Below are 17,108 nucleotides of genomic sequence, written 5' to 3'. Positions count from 1 at the left end.
ACATTGGATGTCACCCTGTTCTTGTCGATATTAAAAAAGACTGGCCCATTTTTTCTATCTTACAGTTTTATCAAACTTTTCTTGATACATAGCTGAGAACGAGCTTGCTGACCCTGCAACTAAGTTTGTCTGCTTTAGTGCTGTCATAGACATGCCTCTCCTGTATACGGACTATGTTTCTATGTTCAAGACTCGGCTTCACGGCAGTTGACAGTCGATTTGGAGTAAACAGTGTTATAACAAGCTTTTCCAGATCAAGCCTTTTGCTACTCTTTGACCATCCTTTCTCCATAAGGATTATAAAAAGGAAGCAATCTTGGCTAGGATATGCAGTTGTCACAGTTTTCAATTTCTCGTTTACTTTTATCTAGATATGATCCGCCAAGGCGTTGTCTTTGCAACGCTCAAGTTACAATAGCTTATGTTTTACTGTCGTGGCATTGTTACAACTGTGAGTGGTGGAGCCATTTTAGATATATACTTTATACAGGTTTACAATGTTTTTGGCAATGACAACACTGCCAAATTCATTGTTTTTAATTTTTAGGGGCCAATGACCTTTTTACTTTATGTGAATTTTTAATCTGATTTTTGGATTTTGTTTAACATTTAACTTGTTTCTTTTAACTTTTTTCATAAATTCTTACTCTTGCTTTTTTAGCTGGTTCTTCGGTGCAAATAACCCTCTTTTTTTATTCACTGGGTTTTATCTTTACCTGTTTCCATGAGAAAAGTTTCATCAATCAGACTTTGAAATTCTCATCCAACAGTTGCTGTCTCTATTTTTGCATCTTATGACACTTTAATAGACACAATCGATTTTAGGATCATGTAAATGTTAATGAGAGAGGTCGTCATACACTTTCATATCATATCTGTGCACTCTCTTCATCACTGTTTTTAACCTTTTTCTATTTTCATGCACTAATTAATCTTTTAATGCTCTTGATTTGTTTATTTGTTTCTCTTCAATTTTATTTTTCTTGGAAGTCTGACATTGACCCATGGAACAGTAATAATTTTCCTATAGTTCTGAGGGAGATTGGCTACAGTCATCACCACCTGGCTATAAACATGATGTCCCGAGCACAGTGATCACCTTTTTTATTTTTGGCTAATCACCTCTGACTATAATCATCCCCTTATGCTGGTGAAATCCAAGCTTACGTTTCATCATTCTAGTAGTACATTGTTTGAACCTGATTATATTTACTACGTGATACTGCTGCAACTCTCTTCTGTCTTTTTTAGTCTTCTTCTGATTGTCTTTAATTGGATATGGCATGATAATGTTTTACCTGATGCTTGGCTCCAGACTATTAACAAAAAATTTTCTAAGCTTGGGAAAGTTCCTTGGGTTTTTAATTATCATCTAATTTCTTTCACCAGCTGTCTATTTAAGGCTTTAGAGAAGACAGTTAATAATCACCTTGTTTGGTTCCTTGAATCAAACAACCTCTGCTCACCAACCCAGGGGGGGTTCCATCAAGAGCACTTCACTGTGGACCACTTGATTCAAATTAACCTTAATCAGGAAAGCCTTTCTCAAAAACAAACATTTTGTGTGTTTTCTTCGATCTTGAGAATGCTTATGACACTACATGAAGGTTCGGCATTTTGTGGGGCCTTCACTAATTTGGATTAAATTGGCATTTACCCATTTTGTATTGTCTTTACACAAAAGGGGATTCCAAGTGCGCGTGTCTTCAACCTTTTCTCGTTCTCTTACACAGGAACTTAGAGACTCTGAGGTCTGAGTCTTGAGTGTCACACTTGTTAGTGTGAAAATCATTGTTATTACTTACCAACTTTTTGCTATTTCATACATTTTGTATGTGGATGATTTCCACATCTCATGTTGATTGCTGAACATGAAATGTATTGAGAGGTAGCTTGAGACTGCTCTCAATTAATTTTTAAAGTAAATCACAACAAACAGTTTTACCTTTTTTCTCCAAAACTGTTTGCATAAACAATTCCATGTTCTTTCTCCCACTTTTTGGGGAGTGGATTGATGTTCTATGCTCAAGATCTATTGTGACTTCATTCAATCTAAGGTAAACTATGTGTCTCTGCTCTATGGCTCACCCAAAAGCTTTGTCTTAAAGATATTGGACTCCATTCAACATATGGGGCTTCGGCTCTATACTGAGGTTTTCTGCACTTTGACAGTACAAAATGTTTACACCGAGTCCCATGAACTTTCTCTTAACCTCCACCATTTACAACTTTCTTTGCAGTATGCTTCTAAACTTTGACATTTACCACAGCATGTCGTATAAGGATGTGTCTTCCTTTCTAAGTAAGCTATGCTCTTTTGGAATAGGTGGTTTGCCATTCATCCTTTTGGCCTTAGTATCCAGGCATAGATGGCTGATTTGGATCTGTTGTTGTCTTAAATTGTCACTCAATCTTGCCATGGCTTGTTACCATTCCAAAATGTGGCATTTCTGTAAGGTATTTAGTGAAGGCAGATACTCATAATTGAAAATATCATCTTCTATTTACTGAACACTTTTTGAACATTTTTTCTCATTCCTATATACAGATGATTCGAAATAAGGTAACTCTGTGAAATCTACCATGGTTTCTGGCTCGGTGGTTGCTCACAGAATACTCTCTACAAATTTTGTGCTCATTGCAGAATTATGCAATTTTTCTTGCCGTAGATCACTTAGAAGCGATGCAGGGCACTAGTTGTGCCATTTACGCTGAGCCTCTTAACTCTTTACTGGACTTAGATTCGCTTTCCCCTAGTTCCCACCCTGTTCTTCTCAATATTCAATAACAGCTGACCCATTTATCTCTTCCTTCCATTACTATCTAGTTTCTCTTCATACCTGGCTATGTTGGTATTCATGGGAATGAGTTCATACAAACCACAGCTAAGCCCATCTACTCTATTTCTGTCATAGCCATACCTGTTGTATCTATGGATTATTCCTATATTCAAGCCTAAGCTGTGTGCTCCAGTTGGCAGTTGACTTAACTGGAGAACATTATAACAAGTTGTTCAGATCAAACCTCCTGTTGCTCATTGGCTGTCTTGTTTCAGAAAGGATGAAAAAATAAAATGTTGTCCCTGGTTAGTCTAGGCAATGATCACTCTATCTAACTCGTCATTTTATTTTATCTTGGACTGATCCACCAATACGTGGCCTTAATGACATTCAAGTCACGGTAGCCTTTGTTTTACTTTCATGTCATCATTACAACCGTAAGTAGTGGCACCATTTCCGACATGTATTTTCTATGTTTTTATCCTTGACATTAGATGTCATTGGTGGTGGTTACATTGTCAAACTTGATTGTTTCTAATTGTTTACGAGCCATTGGTCTTTTAAATTCTATTTGATTCTTTTATCTGAATTTTGAACTTTTTAGTTTTAAACTTGATTTATTTTTACATTTTATACACATTTATTATTTTTATAATTTGTTTAGCGCTGATAATATAGTTGCTTTGCACCAAGAAATGCCAAGCAACTAACCATACATATTTCTGTACGACTCTATCAGTTTGACCAAATTTAAATTCCCATTTGTCGTCTTCATGACAAAGAAACCATGTTCCAAAACATTTAATTGGTTTTCTCGTCCAATGTAACTGAAAAGGATTATCGACACAATGTCGCTATAGTACCAACGGAGAAAGTGGGAGACTCTGAGAAATAGTAAACTAACGTATTAAAAAAATTAAACCAACACACTAATTGAGGCATTACAATACAAGCCGGAATATATGTAACAATAATACCACTGAAACTAAACTTTTTTTAATAAAAACCAAAGAAAGTCGTGACTAGACCGATTATTAAAGTGACACAACTCTCGTAGAAGAATAACATTATTTTATATACAATGATTTATGTTTGAGTTGATAAAACCAAAGATATTACTTTATCAAATAGTATATCCTGACGCTGGACAGTGTTGAACTTAACTGTTTTAGCTTTTATGAACCATTAACCTTTGTAATTCTATTTTAGTCTTTTACCTGACTTTTGGACATTGTTTAGTTTTAACTCGATTTATTTTTGCATTTTATATAATTTTATTTTTGTGTTTTTCTCGGTTGTTTTGACGAAGATAGCATAGTTGCTTTGCGCCAAAAACGTCAAACAGCTAACCAACCAGCCATTATTCCGAGGAGAGAAAAGTTGGTGATATTTAGTAACAAACAACATGAATGATCTTCATTTTTTCGTGCCTGCAGTGCGCTCAATAAAGACATTACCCCTAGCGGCAAGAAAACACAGGGAATGCATACCATTGCTATGCACTACCTTTTCGGTGTGTAAGAACACGTGTTTTTCTTTTATTTTACAGCAATAATAAGAATCACTTATTAACAACAATAATTCCTTCCAGTAATATTATTTAGAATGACGATGGTTGTGCAATACTACCTTTAATAGTTGTAAGTGGATTTTTTTTTAATTAATTAAACTTGAAGGAAAGAACCTAGTACTTATTTACAATTTTATTTTTAGTCTATACTGTTAGTAGTAATTAATATTTCTGAGAAGCTTTAGCTCAAAATTGAATATTAACCTTGACCTAAATACGAATCTTAAATAGGTCTGTTTTTAATGATATCGTTAATTTGTAATTATAGTTTAATTAGAAAGTTTTTAAGATTTAATAATTCGGTAAGGTTTTAAATATGGCACTACTCGTACGTACTAATGGTGGATGGCTATTATCACATGAAATATTTCTGGAGTCAGTGTATCGTAATTTACATTGTTGTGTCCAAGCAAATATTCCTGACATCGTCATAGAAACCATTCATTCTGAAGAAAAGTATATTTCTTGTAATACTGTGGGACTGACAACTTGTTGCTTGAAGTCTGATGTGCAACTTCAAATTAGATGTGATGGTACTTTAGGCGCATGTAGTAATATCGCCATTGACAGTAAAAATCATGAAAATATACTAATTGCAAAGCCAAAGAAAGATATGTTTGGAATAAGAACACCTTTTTTAATGGATTCTGCTGCAAGAAAAATTGCTGAATTAAAAACACGATCTGAGGAACCGCAGAAGAGAGAAGAAAGTAAAGCAGAAAAGGTTTCATTACATTTAAAGGTAAGTTTTATTTATAAAAATATCCTATTTGATTGTTGTATAAGCACACGTAGTTGTCAAACAGCATTTAATTTAGACTTTAGCATTCATACTTGAATTGGTACTGAACTAGTTTTAAGCCCAATTTGTAATGGTATTACTATATTTTGGTAACGAGATTCATGGCTTACATTTCATTTCTACTTCTACCCAACCATCAAGACTCGAGACTGAATAAGAGTTGCCTTAAGACGTGGTAATTTCACTCTTTTATACAAAGTTGAACATGAAACATGGTGAAGATATTATACTGACCTGGTGGATTGTGTGGACTGCACCCTTAACTTCCAGAACCCTTTCTTGATCATTCTTTTCACAAACAGGGATCATATTAGAAACCTTCCATTCCATAGGAGTTTAACTAGAATAAAAAGTTGTTTTTTTTTAAATAAATAAAATGTAGTTAAAGCATCCAATTAATTTATTAAACCCAACTATTTATTTTCAGACATTTTCTATGTTTTACTGTAATAGTTAAACTTGTTTACAATATGTATCTTTCTTGTATTTAAATAGTAGAGATTCTAGTTCAAGACAGTTTTGTATTTGTAAGTTGTACCATGCATATCGTCCATATGAAGGATCATAGTTATTTGTTGCTCTTTCAAGTTGTTAATTTTATGTGTATCGCTAAACTTAAAACCTTTTTGAATACTTTTTAATGTTTTCAACCAAGAAACTGTCATAACCAATCTGGCATGAAGAAAATGTCATTCATTAGCCTGTTGTTTAATTTTATAAACCTTGACATCTTTATTTTACTTGTAAATTTCTCGTTCTGATGAGCATTATTTCTATTGTTTAGTTATTAATGTTACTTACAATTTCATTTAAAAATGAGATTTTGGCTAAAATGCACTTGTATATAGTAACATTAGATATAGAGCTAGTTTGATGAATTTAAATGTGTCAAAAATACATGAAGGTTTATTAAAAAATAATTTCCCATGGAAACACCCTGACTTTACCTGCTAGTGTTCAAATATAAGCTTAGTCATATGGTAGCCATAACCACGAAATGTTATTTATATAATATTCTGATTATTTTAAAACATGCTTAATATCAAGAGCCAATTTCTGAATTTTTTTTTTTTTCTTTGCAAATGGCTTGTGTGTTTACAGCTTAACATTGGATAGTCTTGTTTACACCTTAACATTGGATAGTCTTGTGTGTTCACACCTTGACATTTGGTAGTCTTGTGTGTTTACACCTTGACATTGGATAGTCTCATTAGTGATTATAACATGGTCTAACTTATTTGTTTTTAATTTTCTCTGAGCCAATTGTCATTCTACTTTTGAGTCTTTTATGTGACTTTCAGACTCTGCTTATTTTTTAACTTTCACACTTTTACTAGTTCTATGGTGTGGATAGCCAAGTTGCTTTGCACCAGAGAATTACAGCCAACCAACTAGTGGTATTTGCTAATCAGTTACATTTAATTGATTGATTATATTCATGAGATTTGGATAGTTGAAATAAGTAAGTGGAAACATTACTTTTATTAGTTCGTTATTTTCATAAGTCTGGCACTAATACATTAAATTGAATAGCCTTAAACTAATTGAAACTAACAATAAAAAAATTAAAATGATGTTCATATCATTACTTGGAATAAGTGAAAACTACTTTTGATTTGTTGATTATTTTCATATTGTTTACATGACACTAATCAGGTTAATCACCCAGCTCTGTTGAGAATTCTATTTTCATTAAAGCCTCTACAGTTATTATTTTATGAAGTTTATGATCACAAAATTAAAACAGTATTTTCTCATTTGATGATAGTCTTTCAAACCAAAGGAGGAGTACATCTCTAAGACAACAATAGAGATAGTGCAACAGGGATTTGTGATTAACCAGTTTCATCTAGAACCCATAACATCAGAAGAGTGGCTACAGAACAACAGCAGTGCTCGTAACTTTGTTAAAAGATTAAATTCATATGCAGCGATTGCAAAAGACATGTGTATGCCCAGTATTTCTTCTGAAGCTAAAGGTGTGCAAAAAAAATTAAATGTGATAATAGTTTTTAAATGTTAATAGTTTGAATTGAAAGACATGTCTTGGGAATGAGTGGTTGTATATAATCTGTAAAGTCATGTTTCAAAGTATAGTAGAAGTTTAACATTTTTGATGGTAAAAAACCAGAAATAAAGATTTATTGTTGCTTTTATATAAATCTGAAAGCATGTGTTGATTAAAATATTACAAGAACCCGTTATTCAGTCTAAGTTTTTTTTTAATAGTTTCCCACAGTCTGCTGCTTTCTTCTGTTTACTTCAGAACCTGATGAAGGACTTAACGTTAAAAATGTCATTTTTGAACTAAAAATAAGACAGGAACAGTCCATAGCAAACTGTTTAACGTGTCAGGATACTACCTGAAACATTCTTTAAAATAATTATTTTTTATATTGAAGTTCCCAGTTTTATAAACAAATTTTGTTGGATTGTCCAGAAATATTTTGAAAACAAAAAACATGCAGATGAGCCAATCGGGATAGAGAAAGGAGCCATTTGTAACAAATGTGTAACATACTTGTAATAAAGAGTGGACTGACTTAAAGTTGGATAACTCGGATAGGTGTTGTTAATCTCCGTGACATTTTGAATCTATATTCTGTCTGATTTCCACTCATTGCAACAAAATTTTCTCGTACGTATAGGTTACAAGATATTTTGAGAGTTATAACCCTCCTATTGAAAAATTTTAAATTATCATCACAATGAGAAGCTGTCCACTTGGACCTACATTGATTTGAATGTGTTAATCTTGAATATCTTACCAGAACTAGAAGCAATGCAGTGTGGTCTAGAAAACAGACTTGTGGAGTATACTGGAAGTTATCCATGCATTCTGACACATGACAGGAAGACTTTTGTTTTGCCTCCTAACAGCTCATTTTTATGGTCCGACATAACAACACTTGATGTCTTCATAAGTACAGGTTAGTGTAATGACCACCAGTTATATATTTGCTTTGTTATTTAACAATAGTTGTTGATAATATGTCATAGGGTACCGTATGTGTACATGTTTTAGAAACATGTCAGTAATGTAGTTTGTAGATTATTTAGGTTAATCTACATAAGAATGAATAGTTCTATTTAAAGAAACATGTTTTTGATACCTTTATTGATAGAGATTTTAGGTATATTTGGAGATGCAAATTAATTGTTTTGATGTTTTTATTTGCATTTTAAGTAATTATGTTTTTCAATTCATGAGCTGTCTTTGCTGTATGATGATGTATATTCAGAGTAGAATGTCATAAAATAAAATGTCTAGTGGAATGTTTTTTATATTGTGCATACGTATCTGTAGTGGTACCCTAATTGTATATACTGGAGAGTACATCAGTGTCAAAGTTAAATGTTTCAGTGGAATTGTGTATGATTTGACATTGTTTTCACATAACTTATGAATGTTTTATTTTTGAATGGCAGATTATTATTACTTAAAAATTATATTTCATTTCCATATTAGGCCCAGCATAGCCAGGTGGGTAAAGATATTTGACTCGTAATCTAAAAGTCATGGGTTCAAATTGCCGTTGCATGAAACATGCTCCCCCTTTCAGCTGTGGGGGGCATTATAATGTTAATCAATCCCACTATTCATTGGTAAAAGAGTAGCCCAAGAATTGGCATTGGGTGGTGATGATTAGCTGCCATCCCTCTAGTCTTACACTGCTAAATTAAGGACGACTAGCGAAGATAACCCTCTTGTAGCTTTGCATGAAATTAAAAAAAAAAAAGTTTGGAATAAGTAACTTGTAAAGACAAAAAAACTAGTTTCATAAGGGAAAATTTTGATTTACCTTCAAAATGTGAGTTATTTATGTTTTGATTTATTAATAGCATTATAACACAGGCTATATTTTGTAGCAGTTATTGCTTCTTTTTGGTCCAAACTTTGTTACTTAATTCAAAATGTCGTGTCATGAAAAGTTAGATCAGAATAAAAACTAAAAGTAATAATAAAAACAACAATCAACAAAATCTTCATGAGATTTTATTTCTTTATTACTAGGTTCTGATATTTTGACTTACCCCATAACACATATGAGTAGATGCATATTAATGTAATGTAACATTTAAAAATATCCATTTGTTTTTTTCCAAAGTTGTATCTATTAACATTTTCACTTTGAACATCTCTATACAGACCTTACCTCAAATTCTTGGTAAATTTCCTTGATGTTGAACTCGTCTTGTTTTTGCTCAGTTACTGCTGTCCAAAATAATTTTCTGTACTATCCTTTACTGCTAGTGCTCATATACTATAAACATACAAGTATTGTTTTGATGAAATTTGGTTTAAAGAGAAAACAAATTATTGGAATGAAGAAGCTTGTATTCAGTCACAAATAAAAACTAAAAATCTCTAGTGTTATTTTGGTGAACTAAGGGCTTTGTTTGTACAGTGCATTTCCATATATCTTGTGAAGTTGTATTTGGAATATTTTTTTAGTTTCTTCATAGGATAATTTTCATTTATATTGGCAATGTCAAGGAGTAGATTTTATGTTTTCCAGGAATGTCGCACAACTCACAATTATACATTTTAAACAATTTTAATTTGACAGTTTGAATATTTAAATTAGTACGGTTGGTATTATATATATTCATAAGAAAAAGAATTTAAACGATTAGAAATGCATACTTAAGTTTAATTTTATTTTAGTCATTGTGGCATTATGGACAGATAGCATTCTCAAAACCACCATGGATCAAACCTCTTTTTGTAATGTTAACTTTGTTAGGGTACTGGATGATACATTAAAAATTACTAATTAAAATTTTCTGTAGACTTTCTCTGTAACTATATCTTGACATTTGTATAATATAAATCCCATTAATAAGAAATGGAACTATGTATCTCACTAACCATGTGGTTTGGACTCTTAGTCAGATGGTCACAAGTTTAAAGCTGGTCTATATCATGCTGCTGTCTTCTTGAGTAAGATACTTTACCCATCTTTCAGCCTTCCCAGCTCTGAGAAGGGTATTTAACTCTTGACTAGACAAATTACAAACAAATCTGAGATCTCTTTTCTCCATCATTAAAATTCTAGGACTTAGTTAATCTACAAAATGAAAGAAAAAGTAATAAGTACAGGAATGGGTGTTATTTTGTACAATGTGTTTAACATCTTATAAAAGATTAACATGGACATTTTTAGGGAAGCTGAGACTTTATTTGTTTAATAAATTATAAGATGTTGATAATAATATTTTTATGAATGTTATTTGGAAGGTACAAGAAGGCAAAAATGCTTTGAACTGTTTTGTATTTTAAATTTATGACTTTGTGCATAATGTCCTGAACATAAACTGTAGTTGAGATGATAAAAAGCTCAAACTACATGTGTGTGTGTGTGTGTGTACTTTTTTCATTTGTTACTCTTTGATTTGCAATCCATCTTCATTAGAAATAAAGAAATGCAAATTTCTGACAAAGTTTATTAATTGCGATTAATTCTAGGAAACTGAACTCCTAATAATACAAAGGATTAGTGACAAAATTAGGGTGAACTTTGCACTCTGTGGTAAAAGCATCACATTTTGCATTATTGTATATTAAATTTAAATATTTCTATGTATTTAGCTGCTGCAGTAATACCTTCCATAGCTCTTGGTGCCAAAACTTTATAAAGTTTTCATTGCATCCACTGTGTTTACAGAACTGTCTCTAACACAATTCTAAAATGTATTTTTTGATAAATTTTGATTTTTAATTTAAGATTTACATTTGATCCAATATTTTGTGATGTATTTTTTTTCTTTCACATTTCTGATGTTAATGTCACTCTGCATGTTTCTTTTTTTCTTGTTTATGATGTTCTACATTTATCATAACCAAGTTTTTGATGTAACATTTATTAATGAATTAACCCTCGAGGTAGATTCTTGTGCATGGTGAGAGAACCTCCCAGAGAAGGTTCTGTAACTTCAGTTTACCACCTTTGGGAACTGATTATCCATCCATGTGTTTGCTGTGTCTGGTAACTGGTGAAGGGAAGTAGAGGATCTTGGTGGTTGAGTGGCATCTAGTGCACTGCATTGCACTACTTTGGTCAGACATCAAAGCCAAAAGAAATTTTGGATTAACTTTGCAACTAGGATCTCGTATTTGACAAGATATCGAAGGTCAGTGGATGTCATGTTTTCCATCCCCATTTAATCATGCTCTTTGATGATTTGTATGTTGCTAATGTCCAGAGCATTGTTGATTCTCTCAGTGAGAACTTTTCTAATCTTTCCAGCACTTCTGTCTCTTCCCTGCTTTCTTGACCATCAAGTCTCAGACAGAGCAATCACCCTTTTTCTTTCATACCAATTGTCTCTATGACTATCATCTCCCCTCTATGCTAGTGAAACTTCAGTTTGCTCTTCATCAATCTGGTAATACATCAAGTCGAACCTGATGATCTTCACTGTGAGATGCTGTGCTATCTCTCTCCTACCTCTCTTGTTCTTCTGGTTCTTTGTAACTAGATCTGGTGAGAGAACATACTTCTTGAAGCTTTGTGTAAGGCTATTTTCATTCCTTTCTCTAAGCTCACTTATTATCATCGAATTGTTTTCACTAGCAAGCTTTGTAAGGTCTTAGAAAGGATGGTTAGTGCCTGTTTTGGTTGGTTCCTCTTATTAAACAACCTTCTCTTGCATGTCTTGTGAGGATTTCATTGACAGTGCTACCCTGTGGACCACCTGATTCAATTTGAAACCTCAATCGAGGAAACCTTCCCTAAGAGAGAACATTTTGTTTCTGTGTTGTTTGACATTGAGGTATGGCATTCTGCAAGACCTTCACTCATATAGAAAAATATGTATGTAAAAACAGCTGGTTTGGGTTGAGAAACCTTTTTATGCAGAGGAGCGGACAATGTTTCGACCTTCTTCGGTCATCGTCAGGTTCACAAAGAAAGAAAGAGGTAACTGACTGAGAGCTGACCAGATGTTTGAAGGTGGTTGTGTAACTGAGTGCACGAATGTACTGCATACCATATATTCCCAACATCAGCAGAAAAATAACCATTTGGCAAAAACTAGTAATAAAATATAACACAAGTGGGTTTTCTCGTCATCACTGATTATTATTCCACTCGTATAGGTTGCGTGGCCATTTACCCATGTTTATTCAGAACTTTCTACTGGAAAGGCAATTCTGAGTCTGTGGGTTTGTCTTTTTCTCATTTTTAACATACAACCTTTGAGTACCTCTGGGTTGTGTCTTAAGTGTTACACTTATCAGTATCAAAATTAATGCTGCTTCTACACACAACGTCCTCTTACTGTTGCAAATGGGCTCACATCGAATTTCCACATCTCGTTTCAGTTGTGAAACATGAGTTTTATTGAGCAGCAGTTTCTGACTTCTCTCAATTGCTTGTTGAAATGGCCCACAACAAAAGATTTTTGCTGCTGCTTTTTTCAAAACCACTTGTATGCACTTTTGTCATCACTGGCATATACACCCTGATTCTGAGCTCCATCTTGGTGATGCTATTCTTTCTGCAGCCCCAGAGGCAAGATTCTCAGGTCTTATTTTTACTGTAAGCTGACCTTCATTCTTTACATAATGCATCTATGAGGGCACTAAACAGTTTCTGTATTTCTGGTCTGTGGTTCTACCAGAATTTGGGCCATGCAGCTTCTACTTTTGTCCTCTGTATCCATGCAAAAGTGGATGAATTGGGTCTGGCATTAGATAACATTGCTGTCCCCAGTAATTAACCAATTCCAACATGGCTTATTACTATCTCCAAATATGACCTTTCCTTGAGTCATCTGAAGAAGACGAATACTCTCAATTGAAAGTATCATCATTTCTTTACTGAACAATCATCTATTTCTGGTTAAATGGAAGGTTTGCTGTTGTTCAGTTGTTGCATGCCATTTTCTTCCCCTGGATCAAATAGAAGCTGTGTGCTACACTGATTGATTGTACTATTTACACTTACTCTTTAAGCTATATATGGGACCTGGAATCACTTTGTGTTAGTTCTCACCCTGCACTTGTCGATAATCAACAATGGTCTACCATTTTGCTTGATTCTTCATTAGTATCAAGTGTTTATGGATACCTGGCCATGTTGGAATTTGTGGGAATAAAAGTGTGACTCTGTAGCTAAGTCCGTTTGCTCTGGTGCTGTCATGATCATGCTTACCTCATATATGTGCTATAGTACTGTATTCATGGCTTGGCTTCATGCCAGTTGGTAGTTGACTTAGAGTAAGCAACATGATAACAGTTTAAACCTGTTTTTCTTTGGTCATCTTGTTTCCATAAAAGTGGGAAGGAGGAAGTTGTCTTGGCTAGGCCACGTATTGGTCACAGAGTTCTTACTTGTTCATTTTTATCTGGGTCTGATCCACCAATGTGTGACCTTCGTGACACTGGAATCACAATACTCAGCATTTTACTATTGTGCTAATTATGAACAATGGGACAATTTTAGACATGTCATTTCCATGGGTTTACCTCTGACATTGAACAGTGTCATTTACTTCTCCTGAATGTTTGCTGCCAAGGTGGACCACACTTGGCCTGTTAAGAATATATAGCTAGGCTAAAGAAACATATATTATGTCTGATTATAGGCATCTTCTTGAAATCTTGCCGATAACATATGTGGACATCTTGTGTACTATCTGTTGTCGACATGCATAATCTGTATTTCATGACATGTTGTTTGTCTGTTATGCTCAGCCCTTTGTGTCTTTCTTTCTTTGCAACTGGTAGAATGCATATGTGGTCCAGAAGTAGTGCTGTACCAAGCAGGTGTGCCTTCTTTTATAATGGCAGAACTATTCTTTCACAGTTGTTGTTCTCTACTTGTTTGATTACTTTTGCACATTAACTGGCTCTTCTGCCCTTGCAGTGTGGGATTTTTGCTTTGGGTTAGGGGAGGTGGTACTGTTCGAAAGCTATCAATTTCTTACATTGAAAATGTATTTTCAACAGGTACTTACCTCCTCTCATCTACTTCCCACCTTTTATTCCATCTCATTTGCTGGGTGTTTCTGGTTTATATCTGCAATGATAGAGGGAGCTGTCTGTGCCTGTATAGATGGCACAGTATGATTGGTGGATGGTAGTCACATGATTAGCACGTGTTGCTGCAATGTTGCAAAAATGGAGAGGAAAAACAGACTGGTATGCTGTTTAACAATGCTTAGAGCTGAAATCAAGGCTGAGATAGGTTTGGGTGAACACCTATCAGAAGTACATTTCAGAGTTAGTAAATGTTAACTTGTGCATTAATACATTTTAGTATAAATATAGGTAAATTACAAATTGGTAAGCTTGTAACATAGAAGTATTCTTGAAGGAATATAGAGATACAAATAATTGACAATGTTACCTTTTTTTCACACAGGTAAAAAATTTGATGTTATTTTAATGGATCCACCATGGGAGAACAAGTCAGTAAAGAGAAAAAAAGGGTAGGTGTAAAGGAGGATAATTAATTAAAAATGCCTCTGTATGGGTGTGTGGGTGGGTGTATGTGTATGATAAACAATACACAGAAATGACCTTGACTAACAGAAGTCTTTTCAGTATGTCAAGATCACAAAATTCAAGCTCGATCTTTCCAGGCAGAATTCTGATTTTGAAACAGTAGTGGATATTTGGAAATTATGAATGGAACTGCATGAGGCAGATAAAACATTTATTGTTATATTTCCTTGTATAAATATCCATCATTATTTTTTAAATGTAAACTGTAGTATGTTTTTCACTGAGGTGAAGTTACATACTAATAATAAAAAATTAAAAACTTGAAATAAAGTTTGTTAACATTTTTAGCCAAAGTTCAGAAAACCTAAATGCACCTGTGATTGTAGAATGTGTAATTAATGTAAATGATTAATAATAATAAATTTAAAATAATATAATAATAAATAATAAATTTCTTTCTTTTAAGTTTAATTTGAAGCAATTATACAAGGAAGGCTCTCTTGTATAAAATAAAATGTGAAGTAAATAGTATGTTTAAAAGTATCTCTTTAGGTTATTTTCACTTGTTTTGATTAAATATTTTGTATGATTTTCGGTAATGCCTCGGCTGTAACTTGGCTGTTTTCAGAATTAACTGTTATTGTTTTCTCTCAATTACTCTGATCCCATTGCACCTATATTGTTAAAGTTAAACTTTTTATTTCATTATTTGCTACTTAACCATTCCAACATATCCATATGTTGTGAGTGCTAATGGCAGTATTTATGTTATTTGTAGTTGCTAGTCATCGTGCATGCTAATAAAATAAGTTGTTCTGCTCTTTGGTGAACAAATTTCATGTTTTAGTACTGTTGTTTATTGATATAAACATAATTATTCTACTCTATGATTGTTCTAAGCTTTTGTCAACTTGTGTACCTTTATGATTTACTATTTTAGAAACAGTAGCCATGAAATCTGTTATGTTCTACATATGGAAATGCTACATATCATTTTGTACTTGCAAACTGAACATCACTGTATTTATTATTGTTGTTAAAATCAATCTCTCTGCACGCATATGTTTAGAAAGATTTGAGTTGCAATAAATATTTCATTAGATTTTATTTGTGATGATCAGTTTTACCAAAACTTCAATTCAAAGTGTAGGTTATTTATGTGGAATTTTCTGTACTTTTTTCTTATATTTTTGATAACAAATTTCTTCAATTAGCTACCCTAATATTAGATGCAAAAGTTCCATGCTGTCATCTTATTCTTTCAAGGAATATTACGTAAGGATGAATTTTACATATAGATTTCAAATGCCTGCTTGTTGCTGTTATTATTACCATATTTCTCTAACACATACACACATATACTATAACCTTTGTTTTAATCTTAAAGTGTAATATTAAATAATTGTTCTGAGAAATAGATATGCAATAAAAAATAATTTTGTGATTAATAAAAGAAATATGTTGCTTATTAATTTCAAGTTTTGGAAATAAATACACAAACAGTTGTTTCACTGAAACTTCTTACAGTCAGAGATTGTAATCATTTATGAAATATTTCACATAGTTATCTCTCAACAAAATTAATTTTGCTGTGATAAATAATAAGTGAAATATAAGTAAACATGCAGCACTACTTCTTCTGGATGCCTGTACATGGTGAGGACACCTCCGAGAGAGGTTTCTGCCTTTTTAGTGTACCTTCACTGGGATCTGAACATCCACTTACATATTTGCTGTGTGTAGAGATCCATGAAGGTGATGACAGGATTGTGGTGGTTGAAGGGTTCACTTCCAATGTATCAATTTGGCTTTTAATTCCCTAGTATCAATCAGCAGGTGTTGTGTACTTTTAACAGAAACCTTATAATTCAAGCCAGGGCATGATCCATGGAGGTTGGCAGACCTTCTTCTAATAAATCGAAAGGGGAATGATTGTGAAAAGAAGGGTAATTTCCCCATTTCTCCTTCACCTAGGTAAAAAAGCTACTTGGATACAGTGTTATTGTTGAACTTTCCATTCTGATGAGGATAACATTAAAGACTTGATTGATTCCTGTCATCCCATCTGTCTTTCCTTACAGGAAACATTCTTGAAACCTGCTGATACATCACCTTTTGGCAGTTTCCTTTATACTAGAGTGATGGGTTGTGTGATAAGTGAGTGCATGGAGAGATGGCACTGCTGGTTGACACTACAGAAAAATCATGAGGGTAGATGGGAGCATCGAGGTTAGTGGGGAGTGAAAATTGTGCAAAAAGAGGGCAGCACAAGTAAAGAAAAGCTGTTAAGTTAGGTGAGGTATGTTCAGAGTTGGAAAATGTTAACTTGTATGATTTTGAAGTTGTGCATTGATCCTTTTATGATCCAATCCTTTGAAGAACAAATGGGATAATTTTAAGTTTTTCATGGTCCTTATTTTTAAAACAAATGTTTCTATACTCCCTTGAACAGTTTAGTGCCATTTCGTTGAATAGATTAATAAACTGAACATTTTTATGTCT

The 17,108-nt window shown here is 33.3% G+C and overlaps 1 protein-coding gene across 4 annotated transcripts in view; it reads left to right on the top strand.

Moving 5' to 3' along the window:
* Mettl4 (Methyltransferase like 4) overlaps positions 1-17,108 on the top strand; it is a 45,977-nt gene that overhangs the window by 18,376 nt on the left and 10,493 nt on the right. For 3 of the 4 annotated variants that reach the window (XM_076491255.1, XM_076491253.1, XM_076491251.1), the window contains exons 1-4: positions 4,095-5,092; positions 6,921-7,131; positions 7,924-8,082; positions 14,524-14,590. In XM_076491255.1, coding sequence (XP_076347370.1) covers positions 4,667-5,092; positions 6,921-7,131; positions 7,924-8,082; positions 14,524-14,590 — 863 coding nt within the window. In that variant the 5' untranslated portion in view covers positions 4,095-4,666. Of the gene's footprint in view, positions 1-4,094; positions 5,093-6,920; positions 7,132-7,923; positions 8,083-14,523; positions 14,591-17,108 lie in introns of those variants that run through there. The other variant, XM_076491252.1, reaches the window with a different exon arrangement.

The sequence above is a fragment of the Tachypleus tridentatus genome, chromosome 2 (assembly GCF_004210375.1).
Source record: "Tachypleus tridentatus isolate NWPU-2018 chromosome 2, ASM421037v1, whole genome shotgun sequence".
Taxonomy (NCBI): domain Eukaryota; kingdom Metazoa; phylum Arthropoda; class Merostomata; order Xiphosura; family Limulidae; genus Tachypleus; species Tachypleus tridentatus.
This window is presented reverse-complemented; position numbering and strand designations above follow the sequence as displayed.